General features: G+C 37.0%; 1 protein-coding gene across 1 annotated transcript; it reads right to left on the bottom strand.

Annotated features, from left to right (window-relative positions):
- Window positions 1-1119: 1119 nt before the first annotated feature.
- LOC127431613 (transferrin receptor protein 1-like) lies at window positions 1120-22070 on the bottom strand. The gene is made up of 19 exons (XM_051682122.1): window positions 21923-22070; window positions 12851-12900; window positions 12473-12707; window positions 12111-12303; window positions 11779-11916; window positions 10689-10776; window positions 10257-10379; window positions 10079-10177; window positions 8973-9112; window positions 8727-8887; window positions 7926-8042; window positions 7523-7608; window positions 7352-7415; window positions 7156-7223; window positions 5350-5429; window positions 5138-5228; window positions 4265-4501; window positions 3660-3809; window positions 1120-3332 (listed from the first exon to the last, which is right to left on the bottom strand). The coding sequence occupies exons 2-19, from the start codon at window positions 12893-12895 to the stop codon at window positions 3090-3092; spliced, it is 2358 nt and encodes a 785-aa protein (XP_051538082.1). The 5' UTR covers window positions 12896-12900; window positions 21923-22070; the 3' UTR covers window positions 1120-3089.
- Window positions 22071-27107: the final 5037 nt, after the last annotated feature.

The following is a 27107-nucleotide window of genomic DNA, read 5'->3' on the forward strand; positions in this document are numbered from 1 at the left end:
GTATGGGTTTAGCTTGGAAAAGTGCGAGAGACAAAAATCACCTTTTTAAAGAGTGCGGGGAACGTGTCCCCCACGGTTGCTACGCCCTTGGGTTGTTGCTACAGAAGACTCGCAGACTTGAGTGAAATTTAAGATGACATTTATTTGATGAATATAAAACAGAAATGTAATGTCTCTCTTTGGCGTAAGCCCCATCTGGCAGTCCGAAGAAGTTGTACTCCGAACCGTCATATCCTGCAGGAGATAGGAGGCAGGGGCGAGGAGCCTACACCCGTGCAGGACGGGACTCGATTGGTGGTGGTGGGGTGGTGGAGGTTGCCGTGTTAGCACACTGAAACAGCAATGTGATAGATTGTGAGCAAACTTAAAGCAATGGCTTACATGTGATTGGCTAGGAGTTACCTAGCTAATGGTGCGATGATGTACAGCTGCTAGTCTTCCCGCTAGAACTACGCTGCGCTTACATTTACAGTGAGGCACTCACAATGGAAGTGAATGGGGCCAATCCGTAAACATTAAAATACTCACTGTTTCAAAAGTATAGGATAAAGATGTAAACACTATCCATGTTAACATGATTTTAGTGTTATACAATCGCTTACCTTTTCTGTGGTTATATTCAATTTTACAACTTTGTTGCCATGACGAGGTAATGCCATAAACCCTAAAATGACGATTTAAACAACTTTACAGCTCAAATAATACACAAGTTCTAACAGAAAAATTTATGTAACAGCTTTTATAAAATTATAAGCTTCACATTTCTGCCTTTAAAACCTCCAAAAATTGGCCCCATTCACTTCCATTGTAAGTGCCTCTTGTAACCTCGTTTTGTTTTTTAAAGGAGGGACAAGTCGAAATACATTTTTTTTGTGTTAATCGACATTATAACATATATGCTGTCGATTGAGCTTAACTTGTATTAAACCCAGAATATTCCTTTAACGCAAGTTGTTACACAAAGATATATACACTTGATGTGTACTTGTGTACACTTCTATTCACCTACACTGCATTTATAAAGTACTTCATTACAGCCGTGTTTCAAGTGTTGTGAAATATCTTATGTTTGCAGTTAAAGGTGTTTGCAAAGTTTTGCAATGAAGACACTTGCAAGGCCACAGTAAATTTTAAGTTTATTACAGTGCACAGTTATGCTGACAAAGTTTTTGGACAAAATAATTAGTTCTAACAACAACAATCATGTGCCTTTAACTCTTACACAATACTTTTGTCACTCCAGTTTTAACTTTCCTGGTATTTATTTGGATTTTTAATTCCACTACAATTTATCAAAAAGGAGACCGGAAGATGGGAAGATTGCACTGACAAACCAAACTTTGTCGAGTTAATGCACAAGTTGAAATGTCTATGCAAGTCTCTATTTGGTCATCAAAAACAGCTGAAGAGTAAAGATCATTTGCTTGGTTTTTGTTAACACAAATATGAACATGTTTCATGCACATATTAACATGCAAAAACCAAACAAGTTATGTAACTTTCTAAGTGCCACGAGTAAAGATATAGATATACTGAGAGAAACTGAATGGTTTCAACTACTGTAATATCAGCAGTATGAAAATCACTCATATACATAATATTCTTCAGTAGTTATGCAAAATGACCACATTCTCTTTTAAAATAGCAAAAATCATGTCTGATAGAGCCTTTGTGTAAACTACCCAATGAATGCATGACTTCTTGAAATAAAGACCAATATAGGCCAGGCTAGTACAGAAATGTGTAATCTCAAAAGACAAGACTCATTGATCGGAGAAACACTGAAAGTAACTGACCCCCCCCCAAAAATGAAATATCAGAGGCATGACTTGATAGAACCCACAACTTCAACTGACAATAGCTGCCCAGAGTATGCATAGTTACTAATAGCAATAACGTGGGAAACAAAGCCACACAAAAACACATATGAAAAAACTAATATATACATAATCTATGGGAAACACTGTTTCCAACCTATAGTTAAATATGAGGAACACTGCCCTCGATATATTTGAAGGTAGGCAAAAACTACCTTCAAACACTCCACATTATGGAAGACACTGCTCCCGATAATGGTTTTATAATTGAAATATAATTGTTACAGAAATGCTTGGGTCTACATTGACTCAAAATGGAAACTTGTCTCACCAATTTATACTTGTTGATATTTGAACAAGAGTATATAAGAAAACACATCATTCAAAATCTCCAGTCAACAGCCTAAACTATTAAATGTATTGACCTTTTATTATCAACTTATTTAGGTTTTTTCTTGAAAAAAAGAAACTGCTCCATAAGCATTAAAATAAGTGCTTTCCACAAGCAGCTTTTGTTAGTAACATGTATTTCTGTAAGCAGATGCTGCTTTTAACAACTGACAGTATAACAGTCACAAATATGGAAGGCACTGCTCCCGATAATAATAAAAAAAAAAAAAAAAGACAGACACTTTTATAGTGAACACTGTCACTGATAAAGAAATAAGAAATACATATGAACCTCGGTCAGTTAAATGGGTACAAAGGCAAAGATATCCCCTGCAAAAGTTTGGGATTGACATGAGCGACAAGGAGATTCCCAATTAGTAGCCAAGGACATGGTTTTCTACATATGCACTTCAGCATCAGCATCTAACATGATTAATCATCAGAAAAGCATCAATTTCAAGATATAACTGCAGATGATAAATTGAATCTGAAATGCACCTGAAATACAAAGTTTATGACCTATTGGTAAGATACAGTGCTATTTTTTCTTAATACAGCAATAATACTTTAGAATATTATAAATAAAAGATTATATAATTAGTATATAATGCAATATAAGAAATGTATCATTGATTATAACATAATATCATTCGTAATATGATTAAAGAAAGAATTTAGTCCTTACTCTTGCTTTTGTCACAATTTATATAGCAGTCTAAATTAAATCTGTAGGTATGCTCAGATTGCATTAGAGCTTTTTGCCATTATGAAATCAAATCAATCTACTATGTGGTGGATTTATGGTTTGTTTTGATATTGGAGTTGTACTTTCAAAAAAAAAAATGATAGAGCCCAGGTTTGTTGATGTAATACTGAAAAACACTATATCTCGTTGTCCAAGGACCAGATATCTCCAGCCAGGTCATTGGCACAGCCCTGGATGGTCCAGGTGAGCAGAGCAAACTTATTTAGGACTTGGTCCATGTCGAAGGTCGCTTTTTGTCGCGCCACATCTTTCAGGTAGTTTTCCAGGTCTGTGGCGGTTTGCCAGCCAACACCAAAGAAAATGTGGCGGAATGGGACATCTCTCATAGAGACATATGGAGAGAGAAAATTATGCTCCACCTTGAAAGAGGAAGAAAATGGCAAGAACATGTGAACTTAGCCTATATCTATCAGTGCCATTTTAAACCGAATCAATTAATTGCACAATAATCCTACTTTGTCTTTAAAATTAACATTTCAGAATTATTATTTTTTTTAATGCTGTATATTATGCATTTGAGTGAAACAGGATATTAAAAACATTATTTTATCCATCAAGAATTTAATAAATATGTGAAACAGCATCAGAAGCAGAGCAATTTATTACATTTTGATGAAAGACTATGAAGACATTTTAGGATAAAACTCTACATTATCAGCACAGAAAGACCAAGAGAATGATTTTACCTTCATTATGCGGTTATTGATGATGCGGGACATCTCCAGGTCTTCTAGATCACTGTTACTGATGACTTGGTTTAGCTTGAATGAAGCATGATCAAAAGAACTTTTTGCCATGTTCAGCCACTTTGTTGACAAAGACTCGATTTTTTCTACCTTTAATGGGTTGATAGAATGAGAAACAAGGGCAAGTTATTTTGCAAATACAAACTGGTATCAGTAAGCCTTTTTTTTTTTTAAAGGGATAGTTCACAAAAAAAAAAAAAAAAACACAATCATTTACTCACCTTCATATAGTTCCAAACCTGTAATAAACTTTCTTCCAAGAAACACAAAAGGAAATATTTAGCAGAATGTTCAAACTGCTCTTTTCCACACAAAAGTGTGATTGGTGACCACAGCTGTCTCTGGTCCCCATAGACTTTCATTGTATGCAAAAGAGCACCCTGGACAGTCTGCTAAATATCTCCTTTTGAATTCTACATACAAAAGTTAGTCATACAGGTTTGGAACGATATGTATGGCGAGTAAATGAGAAGTTTCATTTTGGGCAAGTACTCCTTTAATGTCTTGTTTCCAAAATGAAAGGCACACGTGACAAAAGGGATCACCTTTTTACTTTTGAGATCCTCAACGATATCCTTGATGGCTTTCATATGGCTTGTGATAGTCTCTGCATACTTGCTGACATCCAGTCTGAGGATGTGGTCGTGAACAAGCCGGAGGGCGATCAGGCCAGCAACCTGAGCAGCAGCCACGGACATCTCACCCACTCTCTGTCCGGTGACAATGTCCAGATGTTCTTTATCATCCAGGGTAGTTCCAAAATACTCGTAATCAGCAGAAGGCTGGTTAATGAAAATGATCAAATCAGAATGCACACTTGTGAACTCCATCTGCAGTCTTTGCATACATAATCCATTTACATATAGAACAACATGTTTTTTTTTTTACACTTGGTCACTTCATGCGTTTTTACTGATCATGAAAAGACAAAGTGTAAAAGCCCTTCAAGATGCATGAGACAGATAGCAAACCCTCACAAGGTGGTTTGAGACACATGTGATTCAGCCAAATGTAAATGACTCTTGTTCAGGTAACATGATGAAGCTTTGCTCCTCTCAAATGGAACCACGTTAGCTTCCAGAAGCCCAAAGACAACAAGGAAAATGTGGCACATAACAGCTGTTGCCTTTTGTACCACAATCCCCAAAGCAATTGTAGCTGCCTCTCATTTAAAGTTGAGCCACATCAAGTGCAGCAAGTTTTGCTGCACTTGATGGAAGTGAACTCACGGAAGCAGAAAGAAATAGTAGATCAGATTTAAATTTGTTTTGCAGACACATTTTCATCTCCATGTGTAAATAATATGTGCACACCCAATCAGATATAGCAATCCAACCGATCAAGATGCTTTAAGTGACATAGTATAAATACACCCAATTGGTAAATAAATAAATAGATAGATAAGAACTAACTCTTACCCTAGCAGGAACAAAACTGAAAGACACAGAGGGGATTCCAGAGAGAGCCAGAAAAGGATATGCACTATCATCCATCAGCATGGGCTTCAGACTGAGCACAAATGACAGATGATGAGAGCATTAAAGAGCATGTATACAATCACCACATGAACAATCCTGCTTATGTTGATATTTTCATCAATCATGACAAAGATTAATGCAGATTTACTCACAGAGATCCAAGATTACCGCCATAACTCTGGAAAAGGCTTGGGCGTAAATCAACTGGACCTGAAGCAATTGGATTTTTTACCTTTCATAGAGAGAGGTAATACTGATTATTTATGTATAACACACACAAACACCATTCAGAAAGTATTCAGACCCCATCATTTTTGTTAAGTTGAAGCCTTATGCTAAAATGCTTTATTTTTTCCAAATCAATCTACACTCCATAATGACAAAGCAAAAAAAAAAAAAAAAAAAAAAAAATATTGACAACTTTGCAAATGTATTAAAAAGAAAAAACTTAAATATCACGTTGACATAAGTATTCAGACCCTTAACTCAGTACTTAGTTGAAGCACCTTTGGCAGTGATTACAGCCTCAAGTCTTTTTGGGTATGATACAACAATCTTTGCATACATGGATTTGGGGATTTTCTACCATTCTTTTCTGCAGGTCCTCTCAAGCTCTGTCAGGTTGGATGGGGACCATCGGTGGACAGCCATTTTCAGATCTCTCCAGAGATGTTCGATTGGGTTCAAGTCCGGGCTCTGGCTGGGCCACTCAAGGACATTCACAGAGTTGTCTCTAAGCCACTCTTGCGTTGTCTTGGCTGTGTGCTTACGGTCATTGTCCTGTTGGAAGGTGAACCTTCGGTCCAGTCTGGTCCAAGGCCTAATTGCTTGGTTTTTGCTCTAATATGCATTTTCAGCTGTGAGACTTTATATAGAAAGGTGTGTGCCTTTCCAACTCATGTCCAATCAATTGAATTTGCCACAGGTGGACTTCAATCAAAGTGTAGAAACATCTCAAAAATGATCCAGAGAAATGGGATGCATCTGAGCTAAATTTCAAGTGTCATAGCAAAGGGTCAGCATACTTCTGTCAATGTGATATTTCAGATTTTTCTTTTTAATAAATTTGCAAAGTTTTCAAAATATCTGGTTTTTGCTTTTGGGGTATAGAGCATAGATTGATGTGAAAAAAAGTAATAATTTGAAGCAATTTAGCATAAGACTGCAACATAACAAAATGTGAATGAAGGGGTCTGAATACATTCTGAATGCACTGTGTGTGTGTGTGTATACACACACACACACACACACACACACACACATATATATATATACACCCATACACACATACACTGATCAGTCACAACATTAAAACCACCTGCCTAATACTGTGTAGGTCCCCCTCGTGCCGCAAAAACAGCACCAACCCGCATCTCAGAATAGCATTCTAAGATGATATTCTTCTCACCACAATTGTACAGAGCGGTTAACTGAGTTACCATAGACTTTATCAGTTCAAACCAGTCTGGCCATTTTCTGTTGACCTCTCTCATCAACAAGGCATTTCTGTCCACAGAACTCTAAAGACTGCTGTGTGTGAAAATCCCAGGAGATCAGCAGTTACAGGAATACTCAAACCAGCCGTCTAGCACCAACAATCATGCCACGGTCAAAATCACTAAGATCACATTTTCCCCCCATTCTGATGGATGATGTGAACATTAACTGAAGCTCATGACCTGTATCTGCATGATTTTATGCATTGCACTGCTGCCACACGATTTATTATATATATTAGTGCTCAATAATAAGGATGGCATGTTGACCCAGGGGCCAGTGTGAGAGTTTTGGGCCAATTGATGAAACTGTCATCATCTTTGTAAAGAAATGTAGAGAATACTTTTAGGGAAACATAAATATTTCTGAAAAATCCATACTGTTGAGCTCTGATTTTTATATACATATATCAAACAAATAAACATAATATATATGGAAAGAGTGTGTGTTTTTTGGTGTACCATCTCCATGGTTTTCTGCAAAACCGTGTGCAACAAAGGACTCGCAGAAGCTCTGAAGGAATCCACACCTACAGATTAAACACAAAACAGCATATCTAGGATTTGCTGGTGCAGGGGAAGAAGGAGAGTAAATGTCAGTTTTCATTTTTGGTTGAACTATCCATTTATAAGTTCCTCAAAGACTTTGTAAACTTACCAGTAACAGCTCCATCCAAACTGATGTAGGTAAAGGCTTGTCTGTCCAATGATGACCAATAGCCCTGTTTAACACAGAGCACACAACACATTACAAAACCTCATATGAATTTCAAAACAATAAAAGTAGTTATTAATTCTAGCAACATAACATCACAATCACAATACAAACCTCAAGCCATTCAGTAACTCCGACGTTCCCGAAATCCCCTGCGCTCCAGCTTGCAAACACAATGCTTCTTCTGGGTTTGAAACCATCTATAGTAAAGAGAGCGAGTAATAAGTGCATGTCACAACACTACATGCTACATTAAAATTGAAACATGAAAACACTACATGCTAAAGAAAAATTCTATCATCATTTACTCACCCTTATACCGTTCTTAACCTGTATGACATTCTTCGGTGGAGGACAAAATGAGACAGAAAGACAGCCTCAGTCACCATTCACTTTCATTGTATGGGGAAAGAAGTTGTGCCTAACATCTCGCATGTTCCACAAAAGAAACTAAGTCACATGGGTTTGGTGAGTAAATGATATATTTTTGGGTCAATGCCTCTTCCTTGAACTATACCTTTCATCATTTCCATGAAAACTCTTGCAAGCTCCATCAGAAGAGTAGTGCCGACTGCAGATTTGGCATATCCTGAGCTGAGGGAGTCCCTCTGCGCTCCAATCACAACATATTTATCTGGGGATTAATGACACCTCAGTGAGACCACCATGTCCACAAAAGGTCAGATGTTCCAGATATTAATTCAATCAAAATGCAGAATTAAGCCCCATTCACACAGACAAATTGACTGGAAGTCCTTCCTTTTGATTTGCCAATTTCTGGTGGCCAGCGAGTTAAAGCTGAGTAAAGTTTAACTTTATGCAAATTAACATCAACGTGATGCAGCGATTACCAACGGGAGTGAAGACAGTGTAGCTCCTGTGATCTGTCTCCTGAGATACTGTGGTCAAATGTCAGCAAGACGAGGAGAATTTAATGTTCCAGTGAGTGATTTTACTGTGCTATATGATTTGTTTCTGCCCATATGCAGAATTAGTTTGATTCCTGCATTGATAATCATTCATCTTAATCAAGATATGATACATGTACTGCTGGAATTTACATACCAATGGTTTACCATACAGCATGACATTTTTAGCAGCAGGAAAACTGATTTCTTGTCAAAATAGAATGACATCTAATTTTAACTGGCAATCCTAGTTTGTGATCAGAATTTCATAAGCTATGGAAAAGTTCGCAGCCCACCAATAACACAAGAGCATCCAGGAATGCGTACTTGTGACCAATAGTGCAGTGACCTGCAGATCCCCAGCAATAAAATTGCTACCATTTTAAACAGTAGTTATGGCTGAAACTCACCTGCGTCCACAAACCCTTTGATGACTCCAAACACATTATAGATCTTTGTGTCGACAAGATCGTTGTTAACTGCTACAGTGACCATGTCAGACTCCCTTCCCAATTTGTAATTGGCGAAGATACCCTTAAAACTTTCGCGGGAATCCTTTCCTCCCATTTTCCTACAGAAAATTACATATTACCAACTGAAACTTAAAAAAAAAAAAAAAAAAAAGTGTTTAAGTTAAAACTGAATATTAAACTTACTCCAAGATTTTGCGTGCCATGTTTGCAGTGATCGTCTGAGCGAGTATACTTGGAAGCCCAGACAACTTGGCAGGAAGAAACTGGGTGTGATTAAAAGATGGGAATCCTGGAGTGTAAGGATCACCTGATCCCAAGTGGACCTACATAAATAACCAAAATAGAAGAAATAACTACAGAAAGCAACAATAGTAGTAAAAGAACAGCAAGAGCCAGTGTTTCCTGCACTGCCATTCGGGAATCTGAATCTGCAACAACATGGCAAAAGATATACTTTAATTTGTTGTGTTAATGAGTCATGTTGTGCCTCTATTGTGTCATCCTCGCTAACTGCATGCAAAATCAAATGTACAGCCAGTGTTGCGTATAATCCAGTTAATCTAATTACGAGATATGAGAGGAGTCAAAAAAGTAGTGCAATGCATTACATTTTAAATTCTTGTAATCGGATAACAGTTACAGACTTTCAATTAATTTGATTACTTTTAAGTACATTGTAGGGTTATGCCTTTTTCTAATATATTATTTATGTAGGATACATGCATTATGGCCCTGTAATGAGTCATTGAGAAGGAGAAATGCGAGGTACTGAGTAAATGACTTGTGTGTAACAATGAACAATGAAGAAAGAGACATTTTGAATATGTTGAGCGGAAAAGTGTTTTAGAAAGTTAATAAATGTAAAGTAATTAGTAATGTGATTACTTTTCAATGAAGTAATTAGTAAAGTAATCTTATTACAATTACAGAAATTATTTGTAATATTTAACGGATTACTATTTTTAAGTAATTTAACACATTGTACAGCACCATGTGCTCTCCAAATCATGAATGAATTACTCGATTGTTGTGGTTCTTTTCTTAATGAATCAGTCGAACTTATTCATCAGACAGAATCTAACACAAGCGTCATCGTTCTCAATCATGGACTGAATCAGTCAGACAATGTAATACATGATGTAATATACAGTATTTCAAGTGATTAGTTCTGAATAAAACAGAACTTTGCATTGTACATTTGTTTTTGCATGTAGTTTGAGAAGACATCGTAATAGCAATTCAACAAAAGATTTTTTTACCGTGGAACATTATTCGTTGCCATCACTTACGTGACCATATAGTTCAGTATCTGGAGGCAATCTTTTATAGTCAGCTGGGTCTGGGTAGATCAGAGCTGCTACGGCACCCATCCCAGCAGCATTTGCCACCTGCAGCAGACAATACTTTCAGATTCACACTAGCAAAAAATAATAGATCAGTTACTATCAGTTACACCCAATGAGTTACCTTCTGAGCTATGCTGATTTTTCCAGCTCTAAGCAGTATGACAGACCCCTGTAGATTCACTCCACTGTCCTTCACTTCTTTCAGGTCCTCCGGCTTACCATAGTTGGCATATACCACTCTGCCCTGTGAGAGAATTGTTTATAATATCAGGTTTGGAAATGAGAAAACCAACATTAAAAGGCACAGTTCACCCAAAATTGAACATTTTGTCATGATTTACTCATAGTGTACAAGTCTGGAACAATATGAGTTTGATACTACATATGGGTGAATAAATGCTGGCAGAATGTTAATTTTTGGTTTAAGTATCCCTTTAAGTGCTCTTTTAAGTTACTGTATGAAAAATTTACGCAAACTGACCAATAAAACAAGCAGAAAAGAAAGAGAAGCAAGTGTTTCCAGCAGAGGAAGAGGAAGGAATATAGAACTCACTTCTTTAGATCCTGTTGCACTGTAAGCGAGGAACCCAATTGGGTTTCCAATCACCTCTGAACCAAACAAAACTTTGGTTGGATTGGAGCTGTTTAGGTTAAAAACAGTAAATTTAGTAAATAACAAATAGTGCAAAAAAAATGGAAGATTTGTCAAATGTGGCAACGATAGTCCAAAGATGGATAATGCTATACAATAAACTCTAATTTTACATTTCCTACAGAAAATGAGTGGTGCTTGCTTGTGCAAAATCTGTCGCAACAATGCTATGGATTGTGTGTTTGTCAATATTAAAGGGATAGTTTCAATCATTTACGCACCCTCATGCCATCCCAGATGTGTATGAATTTCTTTTCTTCTGCTGAATGCAAATGAAGATTTTTAAAAAAAGTATCTCAGCTCTGTACATCCTTTCAATGCAAGTGAATGGTGACCAGACCTTTCAAGCTCTAAATATCAAATAAAGGCAGCATAAATTAATCCATACAACTCCAGTGGTTTAATATATATCTTCTGAAGCGATGCAGTCACTTTGGGAGAGAAACAGATCAATATTTTAATCCTTTTTTTTTTTTTACTATAAATCTCCATTTTCATTTTCAAAATGTGTAAGTGGAGATTTATAGTAAAAAGACTTAAATATTGATCTGTTTCTCACCCACACCTATCATATCACTTCTGAGGATATGGATTTAATCTCTGGAGTCACATGGCATACTTTATGCTGTTTTTATGTGCTTTATAGAGCTTGAAAGTTCTGGTCACCATTCACTTGCATTGTATGGACTTACAGAACTGAAATATTCTTCTAAAAATCTTCGTTTGTGTTCTGCAGAAGAAAGTCATACACATCTGGGATGGCATGAGGGTGAGAAAATGAATTTTCCTTTTTGGGTGAACTATCCCATTAATAGTGATGCTTGCCTTAACTAAAAAGCATGTGGGCAGGACTCAGGTTCAATAAATTATAGTTACTTATTGAGTGTATAATTTATACTAGTGTATTATTGGTATTTCCTATTATATTTCCTTTTTTCAAGCTAGCAAACTGACTTTGAGGCATACATCATATTGTGGATTAAGTACTGACCTGTTAGGATACTGTAGCTTTACATAATGCTCATCAACCCAGGGCTGCATTTTAAGTTTCTCAAAAGTTTCATAGATTTTATCAGCCAACAAGTTATCTCCAGATGATCCTGCCTGGCGATCACCCTTGGAATACTCACTTAATCAAAGAGGGACAGCAAACATCAGAAGAGTACAGTAGGAAACAGCAATACCTAATGAAGACTTAAAAAACAGTGTCTTACATTTTACTTAATCATGGATGAAACTAATGTCATAACATTAAAACGAACAATGATCACATACAGTACACAATAATAATAATAGGCATCATAATCTTTGATTAACAGTAACCTTAATTTATCCTGAATGGCATTAGGTGACAGTTTCTTATTCATAAGCTTAACAACGTCACTCCAATCCATAGAGGGTGCAGGAACGTCAAAACTTGGTTGAACTTCACTACTGTCTTCCTTATCCACACGGTCATGCGAAGGGCAAGAAGGTGGTTCAGACTTACGTTGGGCAGCAAAGCCAATGAGTGTACCTGACACAAAGAGTGCAAGGAAAACCATGAACGTGGTACAGGGCAGAAAATCCCGATCACCTTTTCAGGGTTTATTGTGCTGACCAGATGACTGTACATTATCCCTTATGGATTTTCTTCCGTTAGAGAAATAAAGTGAAAATTTGAGCAAATCATAAAAAACAATTACCCAAACAGAAGCAGAGCAGTATTACGATCACTGAACAAATAATCTTCCCCTTGTTCAATGGCACTGGATGACTGGGTCTTGTGTAAGTCTCATGTTGTACATGACCTTGCTCAGTAGCACCATCCATCTCCTCCTCCTCCTCTTCACCATCCACAGACAGCTTCACTTCCACACGGCTGCTCTCTCCATCGGGGTTCTGAGACTGATTGAACCGGGTGTATGAGCGACTGTTCACCTAAGAAAAAGGAAGAACCGTAACACTCTTTGTGCTAAAATGAAAATAAACTGTACATTTGTACTGCAATTAGAAATTAAACTTCATATTTCAGGGAAACAAACAAAATTAATATTTTACGAAAAAAATACAATTGTACTTACAATTCTGGAAATCTTCATTTTTGCTTGATCAATTGTCCCCGCCATTAAATCTGAAACGGAAGAGATATCGACTTAGCAACAGAAAGGTTTTTTTCTGCTCTGATCAGCCCTTTTTGAAGTCTCTCTGAATTCAGAAACAAGGCCCTCCAAGTCCACTAGTTTTTATTTTATTATTATTAAAAAAAGAGAACTTGTATTTGATTCGCTGAACTCCATCCAAAATCCAGAGCCACCCACTATAGTGGCTTCAGAGAGGCTCGACAGTGGCTCGACAATTAGTTAAAGGCTGATCAACAATGATAAAAATAAATATGGAGATTGTATAATGTTGACATTGTGACATGTGCACAATAACGTCCAATTATTTTACATAAGTAGTGTGCATACGGATCACAAACATACACTAATACCACTTCCTCTAAATTTAGTGGCTCACTAACCTATTTACACTTACCAAAGCATGCTAGTACAACCCAAACCATAATTTGATCTTTTTGATAAAAACTAGTCAAAAAAACAAAACAAAAAAAAACAATATTCGATAAAGAACTGCAAGTTAATACTGAAACATGCACAACAAAGAACCTTTGGTTCATAATAATTAGGAATCATGACAAGTTACTGCTGCAGGGTTGTTGTGAGATGTTGCGAGATGTTGCGAGAAAGTTCTCTCTTATCTTTTTCTTTTCCATCGAATGTACAAACACCAAATAACAAAACACAAGCAGAATTGGTTGTGCGTGATTAAAGGAACTTCCTCCTGATAAACCCAACACCACAATTGGCACCTTTTTCTTTCACAAATAGTTTTGCAACACTGAAATGGCCAGTAACACATATAGTGTTTATTAGGTAGAACTTGCTGGAAAAAACAAAACCTGAGAATCAATCATGAGCAACCATTTACAAGTAAAAAAGCCTACTCAATCTAACCTTTACCTTGTTTAGGGTAACATTAACAGCATTAAAGGAACCGTCCACCCAAAATGATAATTCTCTCATCATTTCCTCACCCTTATGCTGTCTCAATCTCGTATGACTTTATTTATTTTGCAGAACACAAACAAAGATATTTTAATGGAGATATGTCTATTTGCCCACACAATGCAAGTGAATGGTGACCAAACTTCCAAGCATCAAAAGGACAAAGTCAGCATAAATGTAATCCATAAGATTCCAGTGGTTCAATCCATGTCTTCTGAAGCAATTCAAAATTCAAACAGACCAAAATAGAATTCCTTTTTCACTATAAATCTTGACATTAGCAGTCTCCTTCGCATGATTCAAGCTCGATTACACTTCCTAGTGCCATCTAGTGCTCTCTGCATGCATCAAGCACTACGAAGCGGGCATGTCGTGATTAAATCTGATCGCTGTTATTTGACCTAACCACGGTTATTTGAGATAACCACAATTATTGTGCACTTCAAATTCCAATCAGATTTTAATGCTCAAATAAGGGAATTAGTGAATAAACAAATGCCATGAATGGCACGTTTGAGTGTCATTCAGCCGAACTCCGAGCATCACTGAGCCACACCGCAGCTCCTGTCTGCAAGAGCACGTGGGGCGCTTCTTTGGCTCGTGCCAAACTCACGCAAAAAAATAAACAAACAAATATAAACTTTGAAAGTGAACGTAAAGTGCTCGTTTCTTTTTAATTTAATGATCGTGTAATAGCAAATGTTCCTAGTCATAAAGGGTTCATACATGCAGTGTTAATGACACACAGTGACACAGAGGAGGAGACGCATGCTTACTATATTTCTGTGGAGTGATAAAATTATTAAACAAAATCTCAAAGGTTTGGCTAATGAGAAATAAGCGCTCGAAGGTTTAATCAGAGCATTTAAATGTGTGAAAGTGAAGAAATTAGGACAGAAATATTTTACTATTGCATAATACAATATCATAGATATACAATAAAAATATATATTTTATTATATTTAAAAAAATATCTAAATTAATTAAAATGTTAAATTGACCAAAACTAAAGTTGACCAAAAAGAGACATATTTTAAGTATTTTGAAATATTTTGATATTAAAAAAATTATTTCATTCAAGCTTTTAAAGCCTTAAAAAGGAATTCATGTATCCCTATTTTATAATTTGTTTTATACTGTACATCTGAAGTTAAATATTTAAAACTGACTTCTTATGGTGTCTGAAGCACACATGTACCTTAAAGGAATGTCCGGGTTCAATACAGGTGAATCTCAATCAACAGCATTTGTGGCATAATGTTGATTACAACTAAAATTAATTTTGACTCATTACTCCTTTTCTTTTATATATAAAAAAAAAAATCGAGGTTACAGTGAGGCACTTACAGTGGAAGTTTAAAGACAGACATGTGAAGCTTATAATTTGATAAAATCACTTGCATTCATTTTCCTGTTAAAACTCGGGTATTATTTGAGCTGTAAAGTTGTTTAAATCATCACAGTCATTTTAGGGTTTGTTGACAATACATCATCATGGTAACAAAGTTGTAAAATTGGCTATAACATTACACAGAAAAGGTTAGTGATTTTATCACACTAAAATCATGTTTACATGCATATTGCTTACATCTTGTGGCTATACTTTTGAAACAGTGAGTATTTTAATGTTCAAAAATTGGCTCCCATTCACTTCCATTGTAAGTGCCTCACTGGAACCAGAGATTATTTAGCAGAGATGGGCCACTTCTATTAAAATGAATGGGAGAAATTGGAATGCCAAAAGGCAGCCAACGGTCAATGGATGTAGAAAAGAAGTCCCGCCTTAGAGATAAAAGAGCCATACAGACATCAGATATAGATACAGACATCACCTGTCAATCAACTCGACAACGTGCATGCGCATTAGCTATACATGCCGAGAAAATGGCGTAATCTAGATTTTAGCATAATCTGAGGTAAAGAAGCACAATTTATAATACCAATGTTGTCAGATTTTACTGCCAATTTGAAATATGTCCTTTGATCGTAATATTGACCAACTGTTTAGGAGATTTCTGTCTTTTCCCCACTGCTAGCTGCACTAGCATGACTGGAAATAGCCTCCCGAGAGCATTCCAAAGATGGCCGACAGTGGACTGACTTGCTAGAAAGACTTTGACTGTAACCCATATTTTTGCTTTTTAAAAAGAACGAGTCAAAATTAATTTATGTGGTAATCAACATTATGCCACAAATGCTGTCGACTGAGTTTAACTTGTACTGAACCCAGAACATTCCTTTAAGAAATATGACAATTTATATGACAATTAATTGTGAAAGCCCTAAGGGACTATTTATTGCGAGAGCCCTAAAACAGACAACTAATTGTCATAATCACAATTATTTCTTTGACAATTAAACATCGGCCAAATTTCATAAGTGACAGCCCTAAGGCAGTGTAATCGAGCTTGAAATCATGATTGCCAAGGAGACTGCAATGGCAAGATGTACAGTGAAAAGGGAGTTTGGTCTGTTTATTCCCAAAATCGTTTAGATCGCTTTGGAAGTCATGGATTAAACCACTGGAGTTTAATGGATTACTTTTATGCTGCCTTTATGTGCTTCTTGGAGCTTGGAAGTTTGGCCACCATTCACTTGCATTGTATGCACAAACAGACATATCTTCATTAAAATATCTTTGTGTTCTGCAGAAGAAAGCAAGTCATCAGTTTGAGAATACATAAGGGTGTGTAATGAGAGAATTATATTTTTTAAGCTGCATGTTCGCTCAACCATGAAAGATAAGGTTCTTGAACTCAGAAGAGTGTTCCTCACATTTCAACAAACTAAACAACCTTGAACAAGAAATCAAATTGTAACAAATCTGAAAAGCAAGTTGCAAAAAAAACATTCCCATTAACTGCAGAAAAGTGTTTGCTGGTTTGGTTTGTGGAAATATAGCAAGTAAACTTGAAAGTAGCGGTCGGCCAACATATCGGCTTTAGTGATAGTTGCTATCGGTTATTGGAAATAAATCAACACCGATAATTGCCAGTAGTTTTTTCTTTTTTCCTCCATGTTCCTGTGGCCAAAACCCTTAATCTGATGAATATATAGGCTATAAAAAGCTTACTTTGTTGAATATTTACATATAGAGGATTGTAACGGAGCCAAGTCACTGTCATCATCACTGTTTATGGACTAAATCATGATTTTTTTTTTTTTTTTTTTGGGGGGGGGGATTTTTCCCCTTTTTCTCCCAATTTGGAATGCCCAATTCCCAATGCGCTCTAAGTCCTCGTGGTCACATAGTGATTCGCCTCAGTCCGGGTGGCGGAGGACAAATCCCAGTTGCCTCCGCATCTGAGACAGTCAATCCTCGCATCTTATCACGTGGCTTGTTGAGCGCGTTGCCATGGAGACATGGCGCGTGTGGAGGCTTCATGCCATCCACCGCGGCAACCACGCTCAATTCACCATGCGCCCCACCGAGAACAAACCACATTATAGCGACCACGAGGAGGTTACCCCATGTGACTCTACCCTCCCTAGCAACCGGGCCAATTTGGTTGCTTAGGAGACCTGGCTGGAGTCACTCAGCACACCCTGGGATTCGAACTAGCGAACTCCAGGGGTGGTAGCCAGCGTATTTTACCACTGAGCTACCCAGGCCCCCTAAATCATGATTATTAATAAAAAAAAATTAAAAAAAGACACATTAAGCAAAGACATTTTTGAATGTTTATTTATGTAACAATTTATGTTGATTTTGACTGATAGTGTCGCTAGAGAAAAGGAAAAATTATTGTAAGAGTGCATGTTTTGTTTGGATGCACAGACATTTCAAAATAAGAGTCCCCAGTGTGTTTAGGGCTTGTTTATAGATAAAATTCCAGCGTTATGGGGTTTTTAACATATTTTAACATTCAATAAATCAGGGGGCCTGGGTAGCTCAGTGGTAAAGGCGCTGGCTACCACCCCTAGAGTTCGCTAGTTCGAAACCCAGGGCATGCTGAGTGACTCCAGCCGGGTCTCCTAAGCAACCAAATTGGCCCAGTTGCTAGGGAGGGTAGAGTCACACGGGGTAACCTCCTCATGATCGCTATAATGTGGTCCGCTCTCGGTGGGGCACGTGGTGAGTTGGCCGTGAATGCCGCGGTGGGTGGCGTAAAGCCTCCACACGCCCAATGTCTCTGCGGTAACGTGCTCTAGTCACGTGATAAGATGCGTGTGTTGATGGTCTCAGACACGTAGGCAGCTGAGATTTGTCCTCTGCCACCCAGATTGAGGCAAGTCACTACGCCACCACGAGGACTTGGAGCACATTGGGAATTGGGCAAATTGGGAGAAAAAGTAAAAAATAAAAAAAAAATTCAATAAATCGATTTTAAAAACGATCTGCTGATTAATCGGTTATCGGGCCTTATCACCACCTTAGTTATCGGTCGACCTCTACTTGAAAGCATAAATATGGGATATTACAAGCATAAAGGTTGTTCAAACTCAATTAGACATTGGTGCATGGTAATATTATGATCAAAGGGCCAGAGAGTAGAGGCGAATGTGGAGTGAGAACCAGGATAAATGCTTAATTCCTTATTAAGAACATGTGTCACAACCAGCATGAGGACCTGAATAAGACATTCATAAGGAGTTTGGTCCATAATGATTTCTATTGTTAATACAAACCACATATTGCATTGCACTGAAAATATCAACTACAAATGCCTGTAAAAAGATAACCATTTTAATGTTATTAGAATCATTAGGGAATAATATATACATTATATTTATTATTATTATTGTTTGCACCACACTCTGCACAAGGTAATCTGGAAATCACATATAAAGCACGTGCAACTTCTAGTAATTACTTATTTCAAAATAATTCATGGTAGAAAAGATGATTTATTGGAATAGTATCAAAAATAATATTCATGAAAGACAGGGTTTGATATATTAGGGTGTCAGTGCTTTAGGAGAACACATGAAGGTCGACTTTCAAAATATCTTCAACACTTCCTGCTCACGAACACTTGCAGGGATGGTGTAGGAATAATAAATTGGCTACATCTAAACTTTATTCTGTGGTAAGGAAAGAATCACAGGAATATAAACCAAATCACAAATACTATTCAAGTCAGATAATGTAATGTAGGCCTTAATATGACTATTATTGCAAGTGATATAAATACGGCACACATTTTGTAAACAATTAAGGCTACTTCCTTCACCAAAATGAACAAGGAAATGATGAGGCTGAATCCAGCTCCTTATCTGCCAGCTACTTATACACCAAAATAACCATACTACCTTAAAAAATGGTGGGCGGCATATAGGACCTCCCACTTATTTTCATTGGCTGCATTTTTTTAAAGGTACAGCTTCACTGAAAATCTGAGGCTGTGGTCAGCAGGTATGTGAATAGACTGTTGACATTACATTTACATTTGTAAAATTATTTTTAATTAAACGTTTCTATAAAAGGCATCTGTGATCATGTTTAAGCTAAGGAAGCCTGCACCTTATATAAGACCCATCCATCCCATATTCCATGTGAAAGTCTGTGTAAAGAAGACATCAGACAAAATTTGCTATTGAGATTTGATTTTTTTTCATCATTTTTATTATGAATCATCTAACATGTCATGTGTAACAATACTCACATACAGTAACCCAGACTTTTCCCACAGTATTTTTAAAGGCTTTATTAAATATGGCGTGATACTGTGACGGAGAAAAGTTGATAAAAGGTGATAATATTAACATTACACTTGCTTGTAGATGTCTTTAGTTATGAACCCAAGAGCATCATAGACATAATACATCATCATTTGTGTATTTCTATATATACTTACATTTTCTATTCACTTTTTATTTTTATTAAATTTTCTTTTTTTTTTTTTTTTTATTAACTCTGTCTTGTTGTATTATTTGTGCACTGGAAGCTTCTGTCACCAAGAAAAATTCCTTGTATGTGTAAGCGTACTTTGCAATAAAGCTCATTCTGATTCTGATCATATTCTAGATATATGAATCCAAGAACATAATATAAAATAGGTAAAGTATATTGCCTATCCAATATCGTATATCCAAAGCCTATAACTGTAAAATAAAATTAATAATATTCTCAAAAGATGATGGTGGTGGGTTTGAGTAAATGATGGACTAGCGAAATTAAACATTACATCATGCTTTATCATCGAGATTTGAACCTCAGGTACAGTGTATGCCAGTGCCTATTTGCATGGCTATTTTATTTCAGATAATCTCAAAAATCAGAGAACATTGTGCCATGGAGGGACCCATACAATAACGAAATGAGCAAAACCACCATATTCTGACGTGTTATATTTGAAATATAACACATCAGAATATGACATAATGCATGATTTTGTTAGTGAATGTATTTATCTAGCCCACTACAGTCTCGTTTTTTTGAGGACATTTGAGCTATGCATATAAGTCCAATTGGTGTATACTATAAGTGTGGATGGCTGTGTAACTAAGATTATTTTTTAATAATGTTACATCAGAACATGACAATGCATGATTTTCTCAGTGAATGTATTTATCTAGTCCACTACGGTCTTGTTTTTTTTATAGAATATTTGAAATAATATAATTATGGGCTCTGCAGAAAAGCACAATTGGTGTATACACCAAGTGTGGATGGCTGTGTTCCGAAGATCATATTTCAAATATAACATCAGAATATGACGTAATGCATGATTCGTTAGTGAATGTATTTATCTAGCCCACTATGGTCTCGTTGTTTTGAGAATATTTGAAATAATATAATTATGGGCTCTGCAGATAGGCGCAATCGGCATATACTGTACCTGTGGATGGCGGTTTTCTGAGAATCATATTTCAAATATAACACGTCAGAATATGGTGGTTTTGCTCATTTCGTTATTGTATGGGTCCCTCAATGGCACAATGTTCTCTGATTTTTTTGATTATCTGAAATAAAATAGCCATGCAAATAGGCACTGGCATACACTGTACCTGAGGTTCAAATCTCGATGATAAAGCATGATGTAATGTTTAATTTCGCTAGTCCCTCATTTACTCAAACCCACCACCATCATCTTTTGAGAATATTATTAATTTTATTTTACAGTTATAGGCTTTGGATATACGATATTGGATAGGCAATATACTTTACCTATTTTATATTATGTTCTTGGATTCATATATCTAGAATATGATCAGAATCAGAATGAGCTTTATTGCAAAGTACGCTTACACATACAAGGAATTTTTCTTGGTGACAGAAGCTTCCAGTGCACAAATAATACAACAAGACAGAGTTAAAAAAATAAAAAAATAATAATAATTAAGAAAAATAAAAAGCAAATAGAAAATGTAAGCATATACAGAAATACACAAATGATGATGTATTATGTCTATGATGCTCTTGGGTTCATAACTAAAGACATCTATAAGCAAGTGTAATGTTAATATTATCAACTTTTCTACGTCACAGTATCGCGCCGTATTTAAAAAAGCCTTTAAAAATATTGTGGGAAAAGTCTGAGTTACTGTATGTGAGTACTGTTACACATGACAAGTTAGATGATTCCTAATAAAAAATGATGAAGAAAATCAAATCTCAATTGCAAATTTTGTCTAATGTCTTCTTTACACAGACTTTCACATGAACATGGAATATGGGATGGATGGGTCTTATATAAGGTGCAGGCTTCCTTAGCTTAAACATGGTCACAGACCACTTTTATAGAAACGTTTAATTAAAATAATGCTGTGAAAATAATTTTACAAATGAAAATGTAATGTAATGTCAATAGTCCATTCAAATACCTGCCGACCAAGGCTCAGATTTTCAGTGAAGCTGTACCTTTAAAAAAATGCAGCCAATGAAAATAAGTGGGAGGTCCTCTATGCATCCCACCATTTGTTTAAGGTGGAACGGCGTGTTCAGTCTCGTGAGGAAACGTCTCATGCCCTGACCTCTTACTTTAAAATACACAAAAACTTATTTGAAAAAAGCAATTGTTACTTTTAACAAAGCTTAAAACAATGGATAGTGCTTTACATTCGCAGTGAGCAGTCACATAACAGGCCAGCCTGCTAATTTATAGTAGACAAAACTTGAGGCGTATTAAAGAGAAAAGTACTTACTTTATAAATGAGAGAACTATTCCTTTATATTACTATTTCCTCTTATGTGTGTTTAATTGTCAGCAATTATTAAAGCGACGTTGGATATCTTCACTGATCTGCACTATATGGTCGCTCATGACACTCTCTGCACGCACGCGTATACAGCGTAATTTCCTGTTCTAATGACAGCCAGGCTGCAGCCGTGCAAATCGGCCTCTTATGTGAGCGGATCGGTCTTCATTACTAATGAAATTCAAAAATGTGTTCTGCATCTACAGTACTACTTATCACTTGAATGATTATTAAATATAAACAATAGAAAAATAATAAATAAGTACTTAAATGGAAGCTATTAACAATGTCTTTCTAGCAAGACAGTCCACTGTTGGCCATCTTTGGAACGCTCTTGGGAGGCTAATTCCAGTCATGAAAGTGCAGCTCCTATCTGCTTGAAACGGTTGGTCAAGATTACGACCAAAGAACGTATTTCGAATCAGCAGTAAAATCTGACAACAACTGTATCATTATCAGCAATTTCCTTGGCTTGTATAGCTAATGCGCATGCGCGTTCTCGAGTTTACTGACAGGCCATTTCTGTATCTAAATGGTGATTGGCTGTTTTACCTGTAACGCCGGATTCACACATACTCCGTGAGCGAGGCGTGAGTAACTCGTTGCTTTTGGGCTTTCACATTCTTTTCTAGGTTCCTACGGCACCGGCGGGAAGTCACGTTCACTTGTTTATCAGCGTACTAGTTCGTGGTTGGTTACTATATCAAAGTGTTTTTCAAGACAAGTCAGTCCACTCGGCAGTCATCTTTGGAACGCTCTCTTTGTAAACAAGCGACATAAATGTGCAGCTGCTATCTACTTGAATGGGGAAAGACTGAAATTTCCAAAAAGGTTGGTCAAGACACAGACCTATAAATTGTAGTGTATAGTTGGTTCGGTTTAAATATTGTTTATTTGTTTTTGCATCTTTTCTAAAATCTCCTGATTATTTTAGTTTTAAAATATCGTTGAGTTCAGCGTGAGCTGCGCACAAAAATATATTTCTTTCACTGCCGCATCTGGGATGCTACACCTCGCGAGTCGCGACTCTTGCTTGGGCGCCGAAACGGAAACGTGCTGTTCACACCCCGCTCACAGAGGATATGTGAAACCGGCGTAAGGCGGGACTTCCTTTCTGCATCCGTTGACCGTTGGGCGATCATATTTCGCCAATTCATTTTAATAGAAGTGGCCCGTGTTTGCTAAATAGTATCTACTATTAAACATTTTTGTGCTCTGGTGTAATAATATTGATAGTGCCTTTTGGGGGGGCCTGGGAAGCTCAGCGAGTAAAGACGCTGACTACCACCCCTGGAGCTGCGAGTTCGAATCCAGGGCGTGCGGAGTGATTCCAGCCAGGTCTCCTAAGCAACCAAATTGGCCCGGTTGCTAGGGAGGGTAGAGTCACATGGGGTAACCTCCTCGTGGTCGCTATAATGTGGTTCTCGCTCTTCTTGGGCATGTGGTGAGTTGTGCGTGGATGCCGTGGAGAACAGCGTAAAGCCTCCACACGCGCTATGTCTCTGTGGTAATGCGCTCAACAAGCCATGTGATAAGCTGCACGGATTGGCGGTCTCAGACACGGAGGCAACTGAGATTCGTCCTGCGCCACCCGGATTGAGGTGAGTCACTACGCCACCACAAGGACCTAGAGCGCATTGGGAATTGGGCATTCCAAATTAAACAGAAAAGGGGAGAAAAAAAAGAAAAAAAAAAGAATGCAAAGTGCCTTTTGATAGGCTAATTTACACACACAGCTATGCAATAGCCTACTTCAAATTGTCTTTGTACATTAGAATAACATTCAAATCCCTGTCTTTTTTTTATCATTATTAACAAATGCAAAACAATGTACAAGGGAGTACTTTATCAATGCATTAATCACCATATACCACATATATTACATGTCTACATCACTTATCTGTCAAATTCACACATATATTCATCCGTGTAAATTTTTAAAAGAGATGTCTTGCCAGCTTTACTATTATTCTTTAGAGAGATCAAAGAATTATAATAAGTTTAAAATCAATGCAGAATACGCCTAATGTTAGGTATAATTGACATACATTTTGCTTTGTGCATATGAAAATTCCCAAACAAAGCCAGGATTTTAATTATATTGTCAATTGCTGTTAAGCCAGTATCACACTCTAAAAACAAGACCATACGATCATTTATTTGAATAATTTTGTGAAAACCCTCAAAAGCGAGTAAAGATACTGCAGACTAAAATGATTTAGCGTAAATACAATTGTAGAAAAGTGTGTAATTGTCTCCACCTCTTCCTTAAAAAAACAGCAATGTGGAGAAAGGCCTTCCTTAAATTACTAACAAAGGCATTGCATGGATAGTATCGGTGTAATACTTTAAAATGAATCTCTTTAACTTTAACTATATATACTCGAAATATACCATGAGCTTATCTTGTTCTCTGGGTGAAAGGTTGGAAATTGAATAAAAATGCAAGAGTGTTGAAGGTAGTAAGTCTAGATAATAAAATCCTCCTATTTCTTTTGTTGTTTCGCCGTGCTCATATCGTGCAAACACCTGTGTTTGACCTCACTGATATAGTGAAAACTCTACACAACAGACTTGAGCCTGGACCTCACTAGTAAAACAAAAGCTCATAAATCGGCCAAATCATGTTTAGCACAGGTTTGTTTGAGGATAAGGTTTAGGGTTAGGGGATATAAAATGTCATTAACTTAAAAGCTGTAAATTACGTAATTGATGATTGTTCACCCCATTTGTTTTAACAATCAAACTGAATATTAAGCAATTTAATGACAAGACCCTGCAACGCAACACCATCTGTACCAAAACGGCTTGGAAATGTTAGCCTGGCATGGGCCAGTCCCAAAAATGAGTCTGTTTGAAAGTTAGCATGACCCAAATATTGCATGTGAAACCTTTTTGCAAATGAGAAATGCAAATCATGCTAAGGTAATTCTGAGGTGTGTAGATTCTTGAGGAAAAAAAGTAAGTACATGGGAAGTGATGGGAAGTGGTCAGCTTTTTTGAAGCACTGTAGCCTATGTATACTTAGGCATTAAATAAGATATTCAGACAGCTTTAGAGTTGAATTTAGAGATGTTTTTACTGTAGATTAGTGGCAGGTTATTTCACAGCAACCTTCCAAACGGTCACAGCTTAAGTATTTTCCTCTTTCTTTTTAAGCACGTAACCAGTTGTAAAAAAAACATGTAAACATACTATGGGGAACTCACCTTTTATTTGAAACTTTTTCATTTAAATTCCTCTGAATAGGGCACAGTCTGCTTAACGTTTCATGGTGACATGCATGGTGGCTTGTACAAACAGTGTCTGATCACAAGGAAATCAGTATTATGTATTGATCTAAAGATTTTTAGTTGTCCTCTTTAAAGCTGTCACTGTCATGATGTCAAACCCCTCTTAAAGACTGTTGTTTTCTTCACCTTGAGTTTTTTATTAATTTCAAGGTAAATGCCATAGATCAAAATAAAAACAACATCAAGAAAATAGTCCATTGTAGTGCTGAGTTTGCAGTCTTCATTACAGCAATACAAAATTTAAAACAGTACAATTTTATCTAATATATATACAGGTGCATCTCAATAAATTAGAATGTCGTGGAAAAGTTCATTTATTTCAGTAATTCAACTCAAATTGAGAAACTCATGTATTAAATAAATTCAGTGCACACAGACTGAAGTAGTTTAAGTCTTTGGTTCTTTTAATTGTGATGATTTTGTCTCACATTTAACAAAAACCCACCAATTCACTATCTCAAAAAATTAGAATACATCATAAGACCAATAAAAAAAAACATTTTTAGTGAATTGTTGGCCTTCTGGAAAGTATGTTCATTTACTGTATATGTACTCAGTACTTGGTAGGGGCTCCTTTTGCTTTAATTACTGCCTCAATTCGGCGTGGCATGGAGGTGATCAGTTTGTGGCACTGCTGAGGTGGTATGGAAGCCCAGGTTTCTTTGACAGTGGCCTTCAGCTCATCTGCATTTTTTGGTCTCTTGTTTCTCATTTTCCTCTTGACAATACCCCATAGATTCTCTATGGGGTTCAGGTCTGGTGAGTTTACTGGCCAGTCAAGCACACCAACACCATGGTCATTTAACCAACTTTTGGTGCTTTTGGCAGTGTGGGCAGGTGCCAAATCCTGCTGGAAAATGAAATCAGCATCTTTAAAAAGCTGGTCAGCAGAAGGAAGCCTGAAGTGCTCCAAAATTTCTTGGTAAACGGGTGCAGTGACTTTGGTTTTCAAAAAACACAATGGACCAACACCAGCAGATGACATTGCACCCCAAATCATCACAGACTGTGGAAACTTAACACTGGACTTCAAGCAACTTGGGCTATGAGCTTCTCCACCCTTCCTCCAGACTCTAGGACCTTGGTTTCCAAATGAAATACAAAACTTGCTCTCATCTGAAAAGAGGACTTTGGACCACTGGGCAACAGTCCAGTTCTTCTTCTCCTTAGCCCAGGTAAGACGCCTCTGACGTTGTCTGTGGTTCAGGAGTGGCTTGACAAGAGGAATATGACAACTGTAGCCAAATTCCTTGACATGTCTGTGTGTGGTGGCTCTTGATGCCTTGACCCCAGCCTCAGTCCATTCCTTGTGAAGTTCACCCAAATTCTTGAATCGATTTTGCTTGACAATCATAAGGCTGCGGTTCTCTCGGTTGGTTGTGCATCTTTTTCTTCCACACTTTTTCCTTCCACTCAACTATCTGTTAACATGCTTGGATACAGCACTCTGTGAACAGCCAGCTTATTTGGCAATGAATGTTTGTGGCTTACCCTCCTTGTGAAGGGTGTCAGTGATTGTCTTCTGGACAACTGTCAGATCAGCAGTCTTCCCCATGATTGTGTAGCCTAGTGAACCAAACTGAGAGACCATTTTGAAGGCTCAGGAAACCTTTGCAGGTGTTTTGAGTTGATTAGCTGATTGGCATGTCACCATATTCTAATTTTTTGAGATAGTGAATTGGTGGGTTTTTGTTAAATGTGAGCCAAAATCATCACAATTAAAAGAACCAAAGACTTAAACTACTTCAGTCTGTGTGCATTGAATTTATTTAATACACGAGTTTCACAATTTGAGTTGAATTACTGAAATAAATGAACTTTTCCACGACATTCTAATT

Source organism: Myxocyprinus asiaticus, chromosome 41 (genome assembly GCF_019703515.2).
Source record: "Myxocyprinus asiaticus isolate MX2 ecotype Aquarium Trade chromosome 41, UBuf_Myxa_2, whole genome shotgun sequence".
NCBI lineage: Eukaryota > Metazoa > Chordata > Actinopteri > Cypriniformes > Catostomidae > Myxocyprinus > Myxocyprinus asiaticus.

Excerpts from the sequence above, each read along its gene's own strand:
- LOC127431613 (XM_051682122.1), bottom strand. The coding sequence starts at position 12,895 with ATGGCGGGGACAATTGATCAAGCAAAAATGAAGATTTCCAGAATT. Across the intron at positions 10,178-10,256 it reads AAATCAGCATAGCTCAGAAG|GTGGCAAATGCTGCTGGGAT; the intron begins GTAACTCATTGG and ends TGTCTGCTGCAG. Across the intron at positions 5,229-5,349 it reads GGCGGTAATCTTGGATCTCT|TCTGAAGCCCATGCTGATGG; the intron begins GTGAGTAAATCT and ends ATTTGTGCTCAG.